Source organism: Falco biarmicus, chromosome 2 (assembly GCF_023638135.1).
Source record: "Falco biarmicus isolate bFalBia1 chromosome 2, bFalBia1.pri, whole genome shotgun sequence".
Classification (NCBI taxonomy): Eukaryota; Metazoa; Chordata; class Aves; order Falconiformes; family Falconidae; genus Falco; species Falco biarmicus.
In genome coordinates this window covers 76,005,008-76,024,158 of record NC_079289.1, presented here as the reverse complement: position 1 = coordinate 76,024,158, position 19,151 = coordinate 76,005,008, and the positions used below count along the sequence as shown (strand labels likewise).

At 45.9% G+C, this 19,151-nt stretch overlaps 2 protein-coding genes across 14 annotated transcripts in view; both read right to left on the bottom strand.

The window, feature by feature from the left end:
* The window catches only part of SMIM11 (small integral membrane protein 11), a 35,868-nt gene extending 20,827 nt beyond the window's left edge, over nucleotides 1-15,041 (bottom strand). For 3 of the 13 annotated variants that reach the window (XM_056328363.1, XM_056328362.1, XM_056328364.1), the window contains exons 1-5: nucleotides 14,740-14,893; nucleotides 13,699-13,758; nucleotides 11,645-11,858; nucleotides 9,570-9,654; nucleotides 7,721-7,900 (exon numbers count right to left, since the gene is read on the bottom strand). In XM_056328363.1, the coding sequence (XP_056184338.1) occupies nucleotides 7,733-7,900; nucleotides 9,570-9,654; nucleotides 11,645-11,730 (339 nt within the window). In that variant the 5' untranslated portion in view covers nucleotides 11,731-11,858; nucleotides 13,699-13,758; nucleotides 14,740-14,893 and the 3' untranslated portion in view covers nucleotides 7,721-7,732. The other 10 variants (XM_056328360.1, XM_056328356.1, XM_056328355.1 and 7 more) reach the window with 10 other exon arrangements.
* Nucleotides 15,042-16,788: 1,747 nt separating this feature from the next.
* On the bottom strand, nucleotides 16,789-18,175 carry KCNE2 (potassium voltage-gated channel subfamily E regulatory subunit 2). Its single transcript, XM_056329193.1, has one exon. It carries the CDS (start codon nucleotides 17,396-17,398, stop codon nucleotides 17,021-17,023), a length of 378 nt encoding a protein of 125 aa, XP_056185168.1. The 5' UTR covers nucleotides 17,399-18,175; the 3' UTR covers nucleotides 16,789-17,020.
* Between the last annotated feature and the right edge of the window lie 976 nt (nucleotides 18,176-19,151).

Here is a 19,151-nt window from a genome sequence, read left to right as displayed (position 1 = left end):
AGCATGAGGAAAGAGGAAGTGTTTGTTGCCACATCTTCCAGAGAGCAAGGGAAAACATCCTGTGCCTGCAAAGGGCCAGGAAAGCCTCACTAAACACCTTTACTCTTCCCAGCCTCCCTCTGGGAGGCTGAGGGCTGGTCAAACTTTTCTACTCAGTCCTATTTAATGTGTACAGAAACCTGCGGGGAGGAAAAAGAACCAAGTCTGAAATCAAATGAACTTTGGTATTTTATATAAAATCCTCTGAGATGAGTCCTCTTCTTTCTTCCTCCCTCCCCCTTTGCTGCTGCATAAGGGTAATTACAACCCATGTTTTCTACAAAACGTTGTAACTCTTTGTACGAAGAAAAATATTGTGGCTCATACAGTTCTGACTCAACTGGTAATTTAGGATGACATGCAATTCCTTTAACATATGACTAAACAAGCTAATAGGAGGATATTACCAAATAGCATGCACCTTATTCAAGAGCACTTGAAATAGCATGCATGAGTCTAGTATCTTCTTGGTAGGATTTTAAATACCTATTATTTTATTAAGGTTTGCTAGCAATAGCTCTTGTAGAGAGGCTCAGTACACTTGACCATTGCAGGATGTCAAAGCAAATCTCTTTGCTCCCACTCATGACTCTTTCTGTGTGATTGAAATACGCCACTAGAATAAAATGATTAAAGTATCTATGCATAAAGAAGAGAGGCAGATGCAAATGCATATGTTGATGAAGAAGCTATAACAGATGTCTCTTTGCTCTAAGCTAGCTGGAATGCAAATCACCTGAATTTTCATGATGTCTCATCGACTAATTACTTGTAAATGCTTTTCCAAGCCTCGTCTTCATAAAAAACCCCACATTTATTTTCCTCCAGCTCACGAAGCAGGCCTGTAATGATTGGCTCAACATGTTTTTTTCCTTATTTTCAAGTCTTGTGTCCTAATAGCACACTGCAACCCAGGATACAGACAGGACAAATGCACTTGGGGCAAGAGCCTACAGAGGCCCAAGCCAGGGATGTAATGATGTGACACAGGTGTGAGCTTCTGTGACTGAGCAGGCAGAGCTGGGTTCATTTTGTGCCGTGTCTGAGAACTGGGAGAAGACTGCCCAGGTAGTGGAAAGGCAACAACATTGTCAAAGCCCAGCCACTGTCTCTGTGAACTTGTTCCTTGATATTTTCTTCTGCAGTAACCATGTGGTGAAGGTATGGAGAGAAATGCACAGAGGAAAGGAGGAGGGATACAGGAACAATGTTCTATGTAAAAAATGCAAAAAAGAAAACCCTTTTAGAAAACAAATACATGCAAGGGCCAGAGTCATTTATATGACTTAAACTGCACTTAACTGTCAGTGTCTGGCATCTCTTGTTGGCAGGTCTAAACCTCCTCAAATCAGTGAGAAACAGGAAGCCAGGAAATCAGCCTGAGCTTAGGCCAGAGGAATATGAGTCACAGCAAATCAAAAGAGCCATAGGACTGGTAAAGTGCCACGCCATTAGAAGCTGAGGCATTGGAGAACAAAACCAACTGATATGAGGAAGGCCAGGAAAAAAAGAGCCCAATAAAATAGGACAGTCACCCATGCTGCGTTTCTAGTGATCAACAGGAAGCAGCTATATACATTCTCTGCTCTGTGACAGCCATCTCAACAGCCTTCGGATAGACTGGAAACATCTTGCGGTGAGGCAGTCTTTGATGCTGGTACACACAGGCATTTTCAGTAGCGCTCTCATCAGATTCAAAGAGGGAGAAATTGATGCCATATGGAGATAAATGTGAATATACGCCTAATCACTTATTTGTGCCTAAACAATTTTTTTCTGCAGGAACATATGAGGAGTCCATTGCTATGGGGATAACTGTTCCCGCAGCTACCAGGTATTTCTGTTATCAGCTGGAGAAGAGCTAGCTGGTGCTCTGATTATCCCCAGATTGGTACACACATGCCAATCAAGGTCCAGCTGAGCCTACATGATATGCTGGGCTTGCTCCAGCAGCTAAAAAAAAACAGCTTCAAAAGCCAAAGCCAAACTGGAGTGACATGGGTTGTGTGTAAACATCCAGCCACCTCCAAGTCCTTAAACCAGGTAGTCAATTACAGACAGCCTATATGAAACTAGCTTTTGGCACATGTCCAGGGGGGAAACACAGGTTTTAGAAATTTCACCTGTCTCCAAACACCCACGTGGGTTGTATATTTGTTCGTTCTCCATGTGATCAGGAGCATATTAAACACAAGACTGTCACAGGGTAGTCAACTCCTTCATATGAGGCCCATCAGCTCCTCACTAGACTTGAAGGCTGAGATTAGTACATAGTTAATAAATACGGAGAGTATGCCACAAGTTGGTGCACCTTCAGAAGCACCTTTGCAAAGACTGGAAGAACTGGTGAGGGCTGAAACAAGTAAGGTTTGTTTCAACTGCCTACTGGTTTCTCCCATGATGGAGCTGGAAAGGGGGCTATGAGAGTTCGCCGCAGTGCTTGTCTTTGGCGAGTTGAAACCAGGGGCGCTGACAGTCAGCAGGTAGGCAGTGATGCTGAGCGTCGCAGGTTAGAGCTGGGATCAAGGAGAATCATGAAGGACTCTACCCCAAGACAGAACATTTGCAGGGCCTTTGCTGAGAAAAGCAAGAAAAAACAGCTGGAATTACTGATCCCTTAGAGGAAAAGCAAGGAAGAAAACGTTAGAAATAGTTGTTTGCATGTGAGGCTCTTGGAAGAGCTGAAAAATATTTAGCTCCCTGACCTGCAGCACACTGGCGTAAGGGCAATCTCTCCTGCCCTGGGGCATTGCTCAGGGAGCTCCGCCTTTCACCAGCACCAGTGCTGTTGCATTTCTGGTAAAAGTCTTGTGGCCTCCAGAATTTTAAAAACATTCAGAGGTGCTAAAATCAAGCTGAGTTCATTTCAGCCAAAGTCTAAAATGGATAATGAGAAAACAGTCCTGTTGAATGTTTCTTCACTTATTTTTCACTGTAAGGACCACAGATACCCCACAGCCACCGAGCTCCTGCAGGCTGGAACAGCCCTATTCCAGCAGCCACTTAAGTCATCTCAGAACCTGTGAGAGTTTACTTTTTTCCCCTTAAAATCCCAACAGCTCCTTTCTTTATTACTACACAAGGATTTCAGCTTTTGTTTAAAAACACATGGCCTTTGTGTCACTAAATGAAAGCCTAAAGGTGTAAACACTAGAAGTTTAAAAGACAGTAATACTTTTATTTTCTGTCTTTGACACTTGGCACGATGACAATAACAACAACCAATAGTGAAAGACCTGTGCAAGTGAAGTACTGCGTAAGGTTAAGTTGCCCATCCATACAACACAACGGCTCTTTTTGAAAAAGAGTAATTTTATGGAACAGGGGAAATGGAGAGACTCTCTAGTTTTGTGGGCACCAGAGGAGTGTGACCTGGCTCACTTTCTGGGATGGGAACATCTACAAGAGGATCCTGTGTAGATCCCCTGCTGTCTAACAAGCTGCACACTCATACACGCTGAGCACTTCAAGGCTCTCTATCCTTGCTGCTTCCTCTCACTTGCAGAAACTCAATCGAATTGAACTCTATTCCTCTTTTACACTTGCCGGGACTAATTGTACAACCCTTCTTTCAGCAAGAAACAAGACTTCAAGGTCCCCAGCTGGTTTCTGAAAAAGAAACTGAAACAAATCTGAGCTGCTGTCTCCCCCCAGTGTCAGTATATTTTCTTGTTCAAGGCTGCAACCACAGCACATAGGGTGCCCGAGGGTAAAAAAACCTGCTATAACCTACCCAGTGATAGCACAGATCAAAACTCTACCCTGGTATGAGAGAGAACAGATATCGGTTCAGATTTGGGAATGGATAATAATGGAAGGTCTCTTCTTATTTTGGAAGGTCTAGAATATTAGCGTGCTATGACACCCATCAAAAGCTCTAGGGGTTACCTGTGCTGTAGCACTACCCCAAAGTTAAGGAAAAAAGCAGCTCAGTTGGACCAGATTTGAAGTCTTACATGTACAAAGAGGTTTTCTGTTTTGGTTGTAGAAGCTCTTTGCCTGGTCATGTGGAGGACTTCTGAGGAGTCACAGACTCCTCACAGCTGCTTTCTCCCCCATTGAAGAAAAAGGGACAAAGAACAGGCTTCTTGTATGAATTCCTTTCTTGCACGTGTTTGGCAAGGTAGGGCCCCCAGATTTTAATGCCAGTCTTGATTGCTTTGGGTGCTACATGGTGCCCAGTTGCTTTGATGCTAAATTACTTGCTTTAAAGGGAGATCATGTACCTTTGACTGCTTACAGAGCAACTGTATTGAAGTAGAGAATACATCTGCTTTCAGCTTAAAAAAACCCCAAAAACCAATATTACTATTGGTCTAGAAAAATCTACTCTTGATTGAGAGGCTTAAAAAATCTAGATTGGGGCCAATACTCAAAAGCAACTGGTGACTGCATGGAGCCAAGACATTGCTCATTTTTGAAGCTGGTGGACACTATACAGGCCTGACATCTGCCTGTTAACGTCTGGGCATGTGGCTTAGCCAAGTACCTTGGTGCATTTCCCTCAATAGCTGTTTAATGGAAGTGGTTAGCAGAGACTGTTCTCACTGAACACTGCAGAGCCATTTAATTAAATTACCATTCAATTCCACCTTTGCATAGACAGATGACTGCTGAGATCGTAGAGGGAAACTGCTGTTTTACAACGGCACTACAAATTCCCTGAGGCTGCCATAGCAAGGATATTGCTCTATCCCAGGAATGGTTTTCTGCAATACTTACATTCCCCAGTCACCAAGGTGACCGCATGAACAGTGAGATTTTAAAAATCACTGCAGTACCCGATGAGTAACTCCACCACAGCAAAAGATCTCTGCGCATCAGCTGTTATCAGATGCACACAAATTTAGTCAGGTAGCGCTTGCGAGACCGACACTGCAGCAGCGTGCGCTGGTGTGACCACAGCAGGCACCTCGGCCCCGCAACCACAGGGAAAGGGAAGGAGCAAGCCATCCCAGAGGCGTCCCACATCCTGCTGGACTCCCAAGGCTTTTCCAAGGGCTCTCCACCTCTCCTCTTCCCTACTCACCCCACTCCACTGTCAGGTTTCAGCTTCACCATAACTTCCAGAAGATACAAGGATCTAGGAAGTGCTTTATAATGGAAACATGAAGGAAAATGTGAAGGCAAACGTACCTGCTGGCACTACTCCACATGTCTAAGCCTTTATTTCTGTGAAAAAAATCTACTCTGCTGATTAACCTACCATGACCAAGTTAGCTTATCCTCCAGGATTTGATATTATTGCACATGCAGAAGTAGGTAGCAATGGTAATGAAAACCCACTCTGCTTCATAGGCCGTATAGTAAATAGAGAGCCATACACAGTTCTCAGATACTGTGCATAGCAAAATCTTATTATAGACCCCCTAGCATGAAACCGCCTCAAAGGTGACACTGTAATTTGCATTAATCTTGAGACGCCTTGGGTGCAGAAAGTGGTTTGAGAAAGACCTGCCTGGAAAAGCTCCTCTCCTGTGTTTGTTCACCTGGATTCAACAAAGGGCCCACAAGTCTCAGATTTACACCCTTGCAGGAAGCAGTTTCTCTGAAGAAGCTGCAGAGCCCTTCCCGTTTCCCGCTGTCTGTCCATGAACCTTATACACATCCATGATACATTCAGGGTGTTTTCTCTTTTGAACCAGCCATGTCCTTGCAGCTAATATTTTAAAAACTACCTCCCCTGCAGCTTTAACTGTAGCAATTGAGTAAGCAGAAACCAAGGCCATTACTTTTTTTTTTTTTACAAAGGATTTTTTATTGCATAAATAGAGGCTTTGATATTTTGCTGTATGTATAAAAAGTTGAGATACAGTTTAAGTGAATGTTACTCTTAAGGGTTTTATTCCTTTGACACATCCTTCATCTACAGGAAGGCTTCACTCTCCCAGAAAAGGAATCCAATGCAAGCTGCCAAGTGTCAGAAAATCTGCATGGTGGGGAAACAGCAGTGAGAACAGCAGGCGTGCTATACTGGCAGCACATGGGCTAAATCTGCCTGTGCACGTGGCACGCTGCAACTGGAGCTAATCCCAGCTCTGCAGTGCTGACACTGGAGAACATTTTTAGGGTAGGAGAATTCATCCCTTCTTGCAATCCCATTACAGAAAGACTTGGCTGACAGCCCGAGAGAAGGCAGAAGTTAGGAAGGCCTGGGCCTCTGGTGGGTAACACTGGGTGACTGGGCAAGTAGGGTATTTTCTGTGAAATCAGAGATGCTTTAATGCCAGTCATTCAACAAGGTCAATGTCATATGCTGAACACAGAGGTCTTGTGGGATGAGCTCACTACCCTGGGGCAGCAATCCCTTTGGCTATGAACTCTGCCAAAGAGAACTCACTGGGACCCAATGCTGCACACACAGCACAGTCTCTTCATTACAAGCAGCAAGCTTCCTCACTTGCAGGGCAGCGACCTCTGATTTGTTTAGCAATAAAACTCCATATAATTTTCTCTGACTTACTCTGTAAAAACAGAAAGAAGAGTCCTGACAGCATTTCCCAGTGGCTAATGAAACTGATTTAAAATAAAAGTTTAAAATGGCACAAGTCTGCCCAGAGACAAGACTGTAATCTGATGTAAATAGGAGACTGAGAAACACCTTTGGTTTTGTTGTTTTTTTCCTATGCAAATGAACCGCTTTGTTCCCACTGTTAGTTCCAGGGCTCCATTTCTAGTCACAATTTCCAACCCTTGTTGCATGAAATAAAACAGTGACAGGTTTGAAAGCAAAACTAGTAAACATTTCTAAGAAATGAAACTCTCTTCATATGTGAGGCGATGACCTTAAAAGGGGAAAGTAAGTTTTTTAGTTTAATAAAGAGTAAAATTACATCAAACTCCCACTGAGCTTGCAAAGGGCAGGCAGGAATAGAATTCCCATTTTGCTGCAGAACACAGAGATGTGAAACAAGTAAGATATCTAACAAGTCAGGGAGTATAATCTTAGCACTAGGCAGCACCCATTTTGCTAATGGACTTGAACCAATAAGGCAATGATTGCTTGAACTGTGAAAGCAGGAAGGAATTCAGCACATAGGGAATCAAAACTCAAAACTTTTAAGAAATTCTGTAATGTTCATTTTGCTCTTTTATGCAGAAAGATGTCCATTTTCCTCAGTTAATGATATATGGTGGATATTACATAGCATAACCTGTAGCATTTGTGTTACTTTGGGAAGTTCCATGGCATGAAATTTGGCCCTTTCAGCTAAACTATCTACAACTTGTCATGTATTTAACTAGTATGAAATGGCTGATTCTTTCTATCTTAATTATGTGACTTAAGGCCAAGAGGACTTATTGCATCATCCTGTCTAGCACACCTCTCCTGCATTTTTTGCCCAGTTTAACCATCTTCTATGCATCAGGACTTCCTGTGCAATTGGTTGGATGTAAAAATGCAGGGAGATGAACTGCTGAAGAGGAATACTGTGCTAAGATCTCCTACATCACAAACCATAGCTGCCAAGTTTTCTGGTGGTAACTGCAATTCCTACAAAGAACGGGCATGATATGGGTGTACAAATACACTGAAACACCACAGAGGACAAATATTACAAGAACACAAATAATGGTGATAGTTCTAACTGCACAATCCAAAGGCATCCAAGTCAAAACGTAGTGGCATTAATATGTCAGTGCCACTATTGAACACCAAGATGTCAAATAAATTCTATACCTGAGAGACTCTTCAATCATACTTCTTCTCTGCTTCTGTTTTCTGCTTCTCTTCACGTTCCCTCTTCAGTTTTTCTTCAATTTTTTTGCTCTGGTACATTTTTACTCCAGCAAAGGCTAAGCAAAGAATCAATGTTTTAGCTGCCAAAATGTACATCAGCAATGGGAAATTCTCCAAAGCCTGAAATGCAAAATAATATATTTAGGTAGTTACTGGAACACTTGGACAATTAAAAATTAATCTACAGAGATGCTATACAGCTTCCTACAGCAACAGCATTATTCAAAGCAATGGTAATGTTCCTCTGTTCATGCGGGATTTTTCTGTAGAAAACTTCAAACTAGGCAGATCAACATCTGGGGAAAGGACAAAACCAAGTTAATTCAAGTTTGTATATGAAGCCCCTTTGAACAGGTCTTTGTTGCTTTTGCTTGCGTTACAGCAAACAGAATATTGGCACAATCTGGAACTGAAAAAGGGGAAGAACCGAGTATCGTAGGCTAACTGTAAAAGTAGGAATGCTGCTGTACAATTCTCACATCAGCGATGGATCTGTGCATATCAGCTATCAAATGTGATCCCCAAAACCACTTTTGTGCTCCTAGAAATTTTAATCCATGGTAGTTTTGCAATTAACTTGCCCAGATCTGGAAGGTATAGATAAATGCCTTTCAAGTAGAAGAAAAGTAAAAAAACCCAAGACTCCAATGATGAAGTTTCAGGAGTTTTTAATGCCTGGAACCACTGAAATTGCACAACATATTTAAATGTTATAAAAGCATCCTGCCATAAGTGTATGTGGAATAAAAAATAAAATGCAAATGGGTAACACTGTGAACACGGAATACAAATATGAGTGGCACAAGCACTCAGTGAAAGATGTTAGTTCCAGACTGATACTGAAGGCACATGAACTTCCCAGCCCAATATTTCAAAGAGCCACCTGGCCAGCAGGATCAGTCTGGGCTTTCAGGGGAGCACAGTAGGTTCACAGTGCCAGCTCCTCCTTAGCAAGCCTTCCAGTACCCTCCTTGTACCCTTAGCAGGCCTTCCAGCACCTCTAAAGTTGTTTGGTCATTGTCAAACTACTGAATTTAGAAAAAGCCTTGTATCTATACACCAACTAGTCTGTCCCCTTAAAGTCCACAAACCAGAGGCTAAAGTGAGGTCTTTTATAATGCTGATCTCTACAAGCTGCAATGTTACATTTGACATCAGACCACTCCCCTCTAATTTTGGAAAAAAAAAAAATCATGCTCTGTCCATCTCTCAGCATATTAGAAGTGGCAATCTCTTTAAAGCACAGTTCTGCAACACCAGAAAGGTAAAGCCAAGGCTTGGGGTTAGCATTGCTTTCTTGAGAAATGGTTTCACATGTTAAAACTGCTAATGCATGAGGTACTTGCTCAGACACTTCTGTGCCTTACACATGTACCCTACAGAGTGTTTATGGCCCCAATACACTAAAAGACACAGTGGAGAAAACACTCTCCAGTAATGAAAGGAATTGAGGAAAGAGGAGCTGGAAAGGCCTGGAAAGAGGAAAGCCAGGAGGAGCAGAGGCAAGCAGAGCAGAGCAGAGCTTGTCTACCAGCCTTGTGCTCAGGTAGGCACTGTGAGGCCCCAACAGCAAGTACTGGGGCCAGCCCGCAAGGTGCAAGCATGTATAGCAAGAAAGGACAACAACGAGTCCTCTGTCCCTGAGCTGCAGACACTGTGGTGGTTAAACAACCTTCACCTAGGCAACAAAACCATCTTTATAAACACAGGACCCACCCCATCCAGACCTTACATGCATTTGCTTGAAAGAGCAGAAATTCACTGCTTTATGAATGTGAAACATCCTCACCTTCCAATTAAATGCCACCATCTTGGCTGCGTGATATTGCCTGTCCCACAGCAGGCTGCGTCCAGCACCAACGAGCGTCACACTTCTAAAGGCACAGATCAGAACAGAAGCATCTTGAAGAAATGGAAATTAAAAAAGAAATAGCCAATCTGTTTCTACTCAGCACATCTACCCTGCACCTTACTGACAAGCTCATCTGCTGCGCAGCACCTGGCAGCATATCAGTGCCACATGGTTCAGGAATGACCTGCATGGGCCTTTTTGGAGCTGAGTGACAGAAGCAATGTCCGTGCTGCTGAAGGACAGGGTTTTGACAGGCCCCGGGCAGGTGTCATGCTTGCGCAGAGCAAAGGCTGGGCTTCCACCATGCACAGCACATCCCAGCAGCTGCTCAACCGAAAACACAGCACCGGCTGCTTTTGAAAGCTTGACATGTGTGCACATCACACTGCCTCACTGATGTTTGAGACCTAGCAGACAGAAGTGCACCCAGAAGAGCTGTCTTGTGGTTTTCAAGCCCACCTGCCCTGTTCAGAGCCTGAATGCTTAATGAATCCTAGCATCTAGTATAATTTACCAGTTCTCTCTGATTTACTAATAAATTAAATTCTTCATGAAGCCCATAATAACACAGAAGTAAGCCAACCACTTGCTGGATTCCTTGAGTAGTCAACAAACATTTCAGAGCTGAACTCTGGGGCTGAGAAATGTCCAAGGGGATCCTGAAGGCTGCAGCACACGGCCACAACACTGCCCTGTGGGCTCAGCTTGCTGCTTCACCAGCACTGACACTGTTTCAGCTGCTGGATTTCAAATTAAGCATGTTTCCCTGCCTGACTCCCTCGAGGTGTTTCCTGTATGTGTAACAACAGAGTCACTGTCAAAAGGCAGGAGAAAACACTACAGCTTAGTCCAGACAGCTGGACTTCACCGGCAGCTGGGCTGAATAAATCACCGCCATACCACACAATAGTTGTTGCTGACCTTTCCTCAGAAACAAGGAGTCAAGTAAATGTTCTTGCAGCTCCTGTGCTGCTCAGCCAGCTTCTTCATAGATGTCCTTATTTCTCCAGCTAGGACATCCTCTTCTCTCCTTTTCCCCCAGCTGCCAAATCCTTACTCTGCAGAGACCACCCTGGAAACATCCCCATGGAGAGACATCACTAGAGATCTCTTACTGAGATCAAACTACACCAAAGGAGTGGCATGGCCAACTTGTTTGTCATTCACTATTTACTGTGTTGAATCCTGAGTTGTGCAGCTCCCTTCTGCTGACAAATTTTGTCAGGGCAGCTGCGAACTAATGAGTCAGTAGCGTTACACCTCCAAAAAACCGGCATTTTAACTACTGATGTTTCCTCCAGAATTTCAACAACCATTAAGATCTGAAGACCCCTGCAGATGATCACAGCAAAAACCTCACCATTCACAATTCACCATGCACAATTCAGAGCAGAATCTGGTTCTCAGTGCATGGTTCAGATAGCTACATTCCTCTCAGTGAAACCCAAGTTACACAAGTGTGGCCTGAACTGAAGGGACTGCAGTGTCCTCATCTCAGAACACTGACTTGGGTGGAGGCTTCATCAGACGCAGTCTTCACTCTTCTAAACTGCTATAAATTCTGTGCTTCAGTTAGAATCAATTTTGCAGCACATTGTAAAAAGGCAAGAATTCAGCTATTCAAACACATGCTAGCATCTGGCATATGATGCTGAAAAGGGGTTTTTTATTATTTTTTTAAATGCAGAAGTATTTTACTCAGCAAACGTTATGCAAACCCATCTATGGGGTCTGATTGCAGGGTACTGTCCCACCAGCAAGAAGCAGTGTATAATGTGTTACCACGGTGTGCACTCCTGTGAATGCTCTTGGTTGCAAGTCAATTATTTAAGCACTCAGTGCAACACTTCTGTAATACTTCTGCTCTTCTGAGACACAAGTCTGAATCTGCCTGAACTGTGTAACCACCAGGAGTAGCTGCAATGAAGTCACAAAGGAAGGGAAGTAAAGAAATTCTCCCTTTGTTCTGAAGAGTGGTGTTTTGATGCAAAATGTTTCCTGTGAGAACTGACACTTTTGATGGTCTGTCCTCACAATGTCTTCTGCGGTTGGAACTGAGCAGGGAAGCCACTGCTCTCTCCATGGTGCATTCCCACATCCTGTGCCACCAGCCTCCAGTGGTCAAGCACTTGTCCCCATTTCATCTCTTGACTCTTCCAGTCTCCATCTTCATCCAGACCTTATTAAATACAGCTGAAACTCCAGGACAGAAAAAAATAGGTGGAGCTGGGGCACAGGACAGGGAGAAAGTGGGAAGAGGAGAGAAAAAGGCAGGATTCGCTTCACATTTGGAAAAACATTTTTTAGTGCTGAGGTCGTCAATACAAAAGCAAAAAGCTCAGACACTGTACTTTTCAAGGTTGTGATATCTTAAAAGCATGCACGCAAACAGACAGCTGAAATTTCATGTTTGCCTTTTTAGAAGCAGATAAGGCACAGATAGGAGTTCAGAACACATCTACAGTCAGGCATTGTTCATTCCCCAGGAAAATGCAAGTTCCCTTAACAAACAGTGCTACTGGCGACAGAGGCTGGGCCCCATGGAAGGTCAGTATTACCTTCACTGAGGAGCAAGGAGGTCTCGTGTTGAGGCACGTGAGAAACAAACAGGAGCACTAGGCTCTGCCTGAAGCCCTGCTGGAGACTCCGTGACAGACACACCATAAGCTATCCATCACACACTTGCAGACTGCTATGCAGGGTAGGGATAAAATGCTATCACTCTCACATATATCAGTAGCTGCCTTCACTGTGGTTGCACCTCACAATTGCTAGCCTATTTACACTCAGACCTTCTCTGTGAAGTAGATCAAACTACTGCAGATGGGAGAGGAAGAGAGGGTCTGCCCATATCACACACCTCAGCACTGTACAAGCAATCCTGTGTTATCTCCAAATGCTGTGGTCTTTTGGATCCAGAGCAGGCAGAGAGAGTCACCAACGCAGCCCTAGAGGCTCGCGTCCTCAGCAAGGCTAAATTGCTCCCAGGGACAGCTGCACCAAGTCCCAGAGCTAGACTTCAGCTGATACCATCCCTAGAATCTCTACCCCATGCTGTGTTGTGCAACACAGACCACCCCAGACAGACTAAGGAGTTGGGCCCCAGTCAGATGGGAAGTCTGTGGTGGAGAACAGAATTGAATTCCTGGTCTCTCAGCCGCTGAATTACAGTTCCAGTTCACCACAGCAACCACATCACAGCCCAGCCACTCACGCCATTGTTTGCTTGTGCAGCAGCAGAGTATTGACTGGCCTGCACGCATCAGAAAATGTCTACACAGGCATCTGGGTACTCACAAACCCACTTGAGTTGTCTTGGCTGAATGTCTCACTCAGCCTGCCAACAACTCCATCTACCCGACAAAATGGGACTTGAGATACTCTTTTGTCTACTGGGGATTTCTGAGCAACTTCATTTGATCCACTTTGTGAAAAGCTATAAAAGTCACCAGCCACAAGGCCTCAAAAAGCAGCGAGCTGCCAGGGTTATTTGACTGCATTTAAAATGGAGCAATGGCTGAATATGACCTGAGCTAGAAAAGGGGTTTCACTTTACCTGTCTCTTGTTGCTGCTTTCTTTAACGCACATATTTCAGGAAGCAAAATGCATGCTTCCCACATGGACAGCTACTGGAGGACCCACCACTACATGTGACCTGTGCTGCATCATCCATCAGACTGAGCATCTGCAAGGATGCAAGGATCAAGCCTCCTCAAAAAAAAAAAAAAAAAAAAAAAAAAAGACTACTGGCTCATGGGAAAATATAGTAATATGGCAAAGCCCAAAGGCTGCAGAGAAACACAGTGGAAGAGACTGTAAGCCAGAGCTGCTGCACTAAGAATCTGTCACAAACCACTGCCACAAGACACAGCGGTTATATTAAGTCAGCCAGACATACTCAGACCTGTGCACATTTATAGCCTCTGTGTGTATGTGGGTCAAGACATTACTCCATAAAAAGACCTGTGCAATCATTCAGTTCATACTAATGTCACTGATGAAGAAATTCCTAAACTAACAACTCAAGGAACATCAAAACCATAAAGCCATGTACAATCTTCATACCTGAAGAAGCAGAAATGAAAATATTAGTGATTCCTCTGGCAGCTCCTCACATGTTCCAAACTGTGGAAAATAAGAACAGACCAGATCATGGCACCTGGATTAAAATCAAACCAAATCAAACCCAAAAATGTTAGCGGCACATCTGACTGTCCCACCTTGGCTCTCAGGGCATAATTTCAGCCACGTCCCAGGGTCCTTGCTAGTTGCAGGCCCTTGCTTTCTACCACCACCTTGCCCCAGGAGGGTCTGCTGGATTAGCTATGTCCCTGCCGACCCCAGCTCTGCCCTGGTCACCTCTCCTGGTCCCTGCAGCACCAGTGCCTGGCACAGCCAGCAACCCACACACACACTTGAGGAAACCAAACTTCTTCAATAAATGATAACATCAGATCCCTCTTTCTTACTTATTTACTTCATTTTTCCTTCAGAAAACAACAAAATTCGGCAGACTCATAGGCTGAAATGCACACTTCCAGGCAGCCATGCATCTTACCCTGCAGCAATATGCAGGGAGACGGCTGAATCAGGCCTGCTCACGGCTTACAGCCAGCGAGGAAGTCTCTAGCAGCTTTTAAACTCCTCAGTTCCTCGGCTGAGAGGCGGCTGGGAGGCCGCAGGTTATGGCGAGGGAGCTTCTGCTGCTCCCGGGCACGGAGCTGGCCCCAGGGCGGGAGCCGAGGCTGTGCGGGGCCCAGGCCGGCAGGGCGCTGGGCGGGGGGGCGGGCAGGCAGCCGGGGGACGGCGGGGCAGGGCGGGCAGGAGGGCAGGGAAAGGGGGCAGGAGAACGAGCAGGGAAGGCTGGTGGAGAGGCAGGTGGGAGGGCAGGCAGGAGGAGGCAGAGGGGCGCTGCGGGCTGCGGGGCTGGCAGGCAGGGGAGCAGGCCGGAGGGCAGGCAGCCATGCAGGCACAGCGGGCCGGGCCGCGGGGCGCCCCGCTCCAGCCCGATCTCGGCCCGCCGCCCCCGCGTCCCCCCCGCAGGGCGCCGCGGGCGGCCGCGCTAAGGAACGGTGTGGGGGAAGGCCCAGGAAGCGCGTCCCTTACCTCCCGGGACGGCCATGGCGCTGGGCGGGAGGGCGCGACAAACTACATCTCCCAGCAGCGGCAGCGGCAGCGCCCGGCGGGGCTGGGCCCGGTGAGCGGCCGCGTCTCCCCGCCCTGCGCGCCTCGGGCGCCGCTCCCGCACACCTGCCGTGCCCCGGGTTTGTTCAAAAAAATAAGATTCTGAGGTGAAGCAATTCTCACATGTCCCAAGGGTGCAGGTCCGGGGGCAGCGCGGTCCGAGGGCAGCTCCACTGTGCAGCCTCACAGCCGCCCGCCCGCCACCGGGAGCAGGGCCTGGGGCGGGCCTGGCGGCTGCTGGGGGTACTGAATGCACCCGAACAAGTTCTCCAGGGGTGCTTCTCCGACTGTGCTTTGCCAAAAGGGGCTCTCCGTCACCATAGCATGGCCACAGCACCAGGCCCAGGTGGTCCCAGAGGCCCGCCACCCGCTCTATTACTAAACTCCTAAGTGGAAATGATACTGAAATGATCCCTCTCTCCAAGCACCACTTAATGCTGCTCCACGTCACCCGTCCTCTCACATCATACTTTTTCACGTCTTTCCTCCCGTAACTTCCAGTCCATAAGTACAGATGAGTTATGTCCCCTGTTCCCTCTTCCTCCTGTTGCTGCGATAGGGTTCATTGCATTCTCCCGTGCTGCCCCGTGTGCTGGAAAGGATTTCCTCACTGGTACTCACAAAGGTACCTCAGTGATCTGCCTTCAGTTCCTTTGCTGCTCCTGCTCGGTGCAGCGCAATATTGCGCTTTTCCAGCCGTGGGCCGGGTGTGGAGCAGCAGGAGCAGGGGAGATGGCGGACACCCACGGGCCACCCTGGGAGCTGGGGGAAAGGGGGTAAACTGCGTGGGGAGGGGCTCACCGGGCTGTGCTGGGGCCTGACGAGCCTTCCCCAGCACTGACGGGCCGAGATTATTTAAAGGCTTGTTACTGTGCCCGCAAAAGGCACATCTGGAGCATGAGGGCAGCTGCTGTGCCAAATCTCAAAACCAGCCTCCAAGGCAAGCCAAAGCTCCCCAACAAAAGAAGCCCTTTTCTTTTTCATTTCTTTTTAACATGAGCAAAGCAAAATTGTCAGAAATGCAGCACCAGACATGGCTGAAGTGTTTCAGCCAAAACTTTCTAAAAACAAACAATAAGCCCACACGATAGACAGCCAGCATGGGAACTTTTAGCTTAAGCGATTTAGGGCTGGCAACATGAATCGGAGCCAAATCCCAAGTCTCAAAAAATGAAGCACGTTTTAATACGAAAGTGTCACCAGTTCTGCTTCTAATTATTCCGTGAGAGCCAGCGCTGTGATACTTCAGCAGCACAGGATAAGAGAGACCAGCTTGAAAACCCATTTCCTAGCCAATATAAACTGGTACCAAATGTGGGAATGCCTTAGGAAGCATGGCAATGGGACAGCCTTGATAGCTGGGGTATAAATCCCTGCTCTGAAAGCCAGAAGGCAGGATCTCAGTGGTTTATGCTGAGCCCTGGTTGATGGGATGTAACCAGTGCTTCCATCTCCCAGCTTGCATCCCAGGTAGACAGATTGTTCTGGAGAACCAAGGAGCAGCAGAAGAGGCAGCTTGGCCAGCTATGTACTTGAGGACAAATGATGAACCTCTGGAAGCTGCCCTAGATAACCAGGACATGCTCCTAGATAAGACTGCTAGTTTAGCAGCTCTTCTTCTATAAAACAGGCCTTGTCAGAAGGCCATGAGTCAGTCTTTGCTGCCAATGAATAATGAAATCAAAATGGGAGCCAGATCATTAAAAAAATGGTTTGGAATGAATGTGTGTAGGTAGAGGTTACCTCCTATGATTCATCCCATAACACATTGTTCAGTTGATAGGTGGACATTTTGATATTTTACTGTACATTTTCAAGTTATTTTTAAGATGGCCTGAAGTAACACAGTTTGGATCTAAATCAGAACTTTTGACCACTTAATCACAGTTATTCTGAGGTGGGAACATCCACGTCTGCTTCTGGATTTAAAAAATGCTAAAAAAATCAAGTTACTCATTATCTTCGTTTTATTTTCCTGAAGAACAGAATATCAAAGCAAAACACAATAATGCAATTTTTTGGGGTGTTCCCTGAGCAGCTGTGCCAAAGTCTTCATGGGAAACAGTAATGTTGATTTCTTCAGCACCCCATTCTGCATTGACCTGTCTGTTAATGTAATGAACAGTTTCACAGCTATTTGGAATTCCAGTGAGTTCCCTGCACGTGGCTTTATGATGTCCTTTTTGCTGGTGTTTCCAAAAAGTCAAGGTGATCCAGGGGTTGTTTTGTCCCTTGCACCCAAATTTTCATGGATCACACACTTGAGATCATCTCGATTCAGAACCTGGGTTTTGTACTTCTCACCCCAGTCCTCAACAATGTACTGATGATAGGGGTCATTGGAGTGCTCTCGCCTCTTTGATTTCACGGTACTCACCAAGATCGCCACAATGATGAAGGAGAACATCCCAATCATCACCATCAAATAAAGGATAACATAGTCAAAGTTTTCAGCATCAACCTTGGCTTGCAATTTATCTGCTGCTTCCGTCATGTTTTTCCTCCAGCCATTCATGTAAGTGAGAAAGGTTTCCTTGAAAATATCTTCCACTGCCCAAGTGAAGTTTTGTATTTCAGCCATCCTTGTGAGTTACAGCTACTAAAGACAACATGATACTTACTTTAATCAAATACCTATACAGTTACATTGATTTCTTTTGCCTGCATTATGACAATTAACTAATAACACCTGCCACCTGCCACTTGAAAGTGCAGTAACAATTTTAGATCAGCTGAGAATCCCCGTCTCTGAGTGGTTCAATATGTTCAGAGACCCAGGGAAGCCTTACTCCTGTCCTCACTCATGTCACTTTCAGTCTTCGGGAAGCCAAGTATACCTTGGTGAAGACCAGTGAGCATGGGCTCCCATGACCCACATTACAGAGGTCAAGGCACACTGCCTTCCCTACTGAGGCAAAACACCAAGTGAAGAAGCATTTTGACACCAGAAGAATACAAAGTACATATCGGATCCTGTAAGAGCTGGCACAGTGGCACTCCAGCCAGCTGCCCAGGATCTCTTAGGGATGGAGGTGACCTGACACCCTTTCCCATTTGGTCTCAGACATTACATCTGGTGTGAAGGCTGTGGTACCCATGCAAGCGCAAATGAATCTGTGGGAGCGTAACAGCCAGACAGCTAACTCCTAAATGGTAGCCTGATAGACTGGGGAGGGAGAAGGAGGCAGAACCCCCATACCTGGAATAGCCTCATTGGTCATTAGGGCCAGCTACCCCAAAGCATGCCACAGTCAGACCCACCTGTTGTTCAGAAAAACATGAATCAGATCTCCATCCCACAGGAGACGTGACCCTCCAGCTCACTCCTGCCACAGAGCTTAGTCCTGCTCAGGGGCAAGGCTGGTCCAGCACCATATGGACACAGTGAGGGTACCCCTGCACCGGGGAGTGTTAGGAGCTGTTGTTTTTAATGGTCTTTCTCGAAGGCTGGGTTTCAGCGTAGATAGTGTCACTATCAGAGGGGAAAATGGTGGGAGAGGGACCCTGCTGAGGATGCCAGGCTGTTAACACTTCAACAGTTCATAGGGGAGGGGGGGGGGGGGGGGGCGGAAGAGGGATAGATGAGGGAGAGACCTGCTCAGCAACTGATTACTTGTCAGTCCACATAGTCCCCTGATCCAGTCACTGTGCTGATCCATCTGGTCCTGCTTGTACTGAGCTAGGTCTGGGGCAGAAACTATCACATACCGACTCCAGTAAATGAGCTCTCAATAAGCTCTGAGAAAAGCCACTGTCCTTTTCTGTCTTTCCTAAAGAGGAGAGTGTGACGGGAGTGCAGTATGCTAGCCTGCAGAAAGCAAAAGGTGTGGTACAGCATTTCAGTCTGATAACTGACTGAAAATTCACCTTTTTATATAACACCTGCCCTTCAATGCTTTTGAGCCAACCAAGCCCTACAACATGTGGCAAAGCTTCCAAAAAAAGTCACTTAATCTCAGTGCAGTCTTCAAGCAATGAGAAACTCACTGCAGCCTGTGGTAAGAGGCAGTGAATTTTCATCACTAATAAGAAATTGTGGTGTCTTTCGAACTGGAGTTCAGCAATCTACCTTCCTCTGCCTGTTGGACTAGCCTTGCGATATCAGTGTGCATAGAACAGGCACATGCACATAGAAGGACACAGGTACAGATGCACGTAGGTCCCTCTGCAATTCTACACTTACACATACTCAGACATAGGGGATAAAGGTAATTACTGAAAGTAAGCAAGCTATAAGCAAAATACAAATACAAGCTGCCTTGAAACTTTTTCTCTGCTTTTTCTTTGATTGAGAACAAAAATTGCTATTCTTTTTGAGTAGGAAATAAAGAATT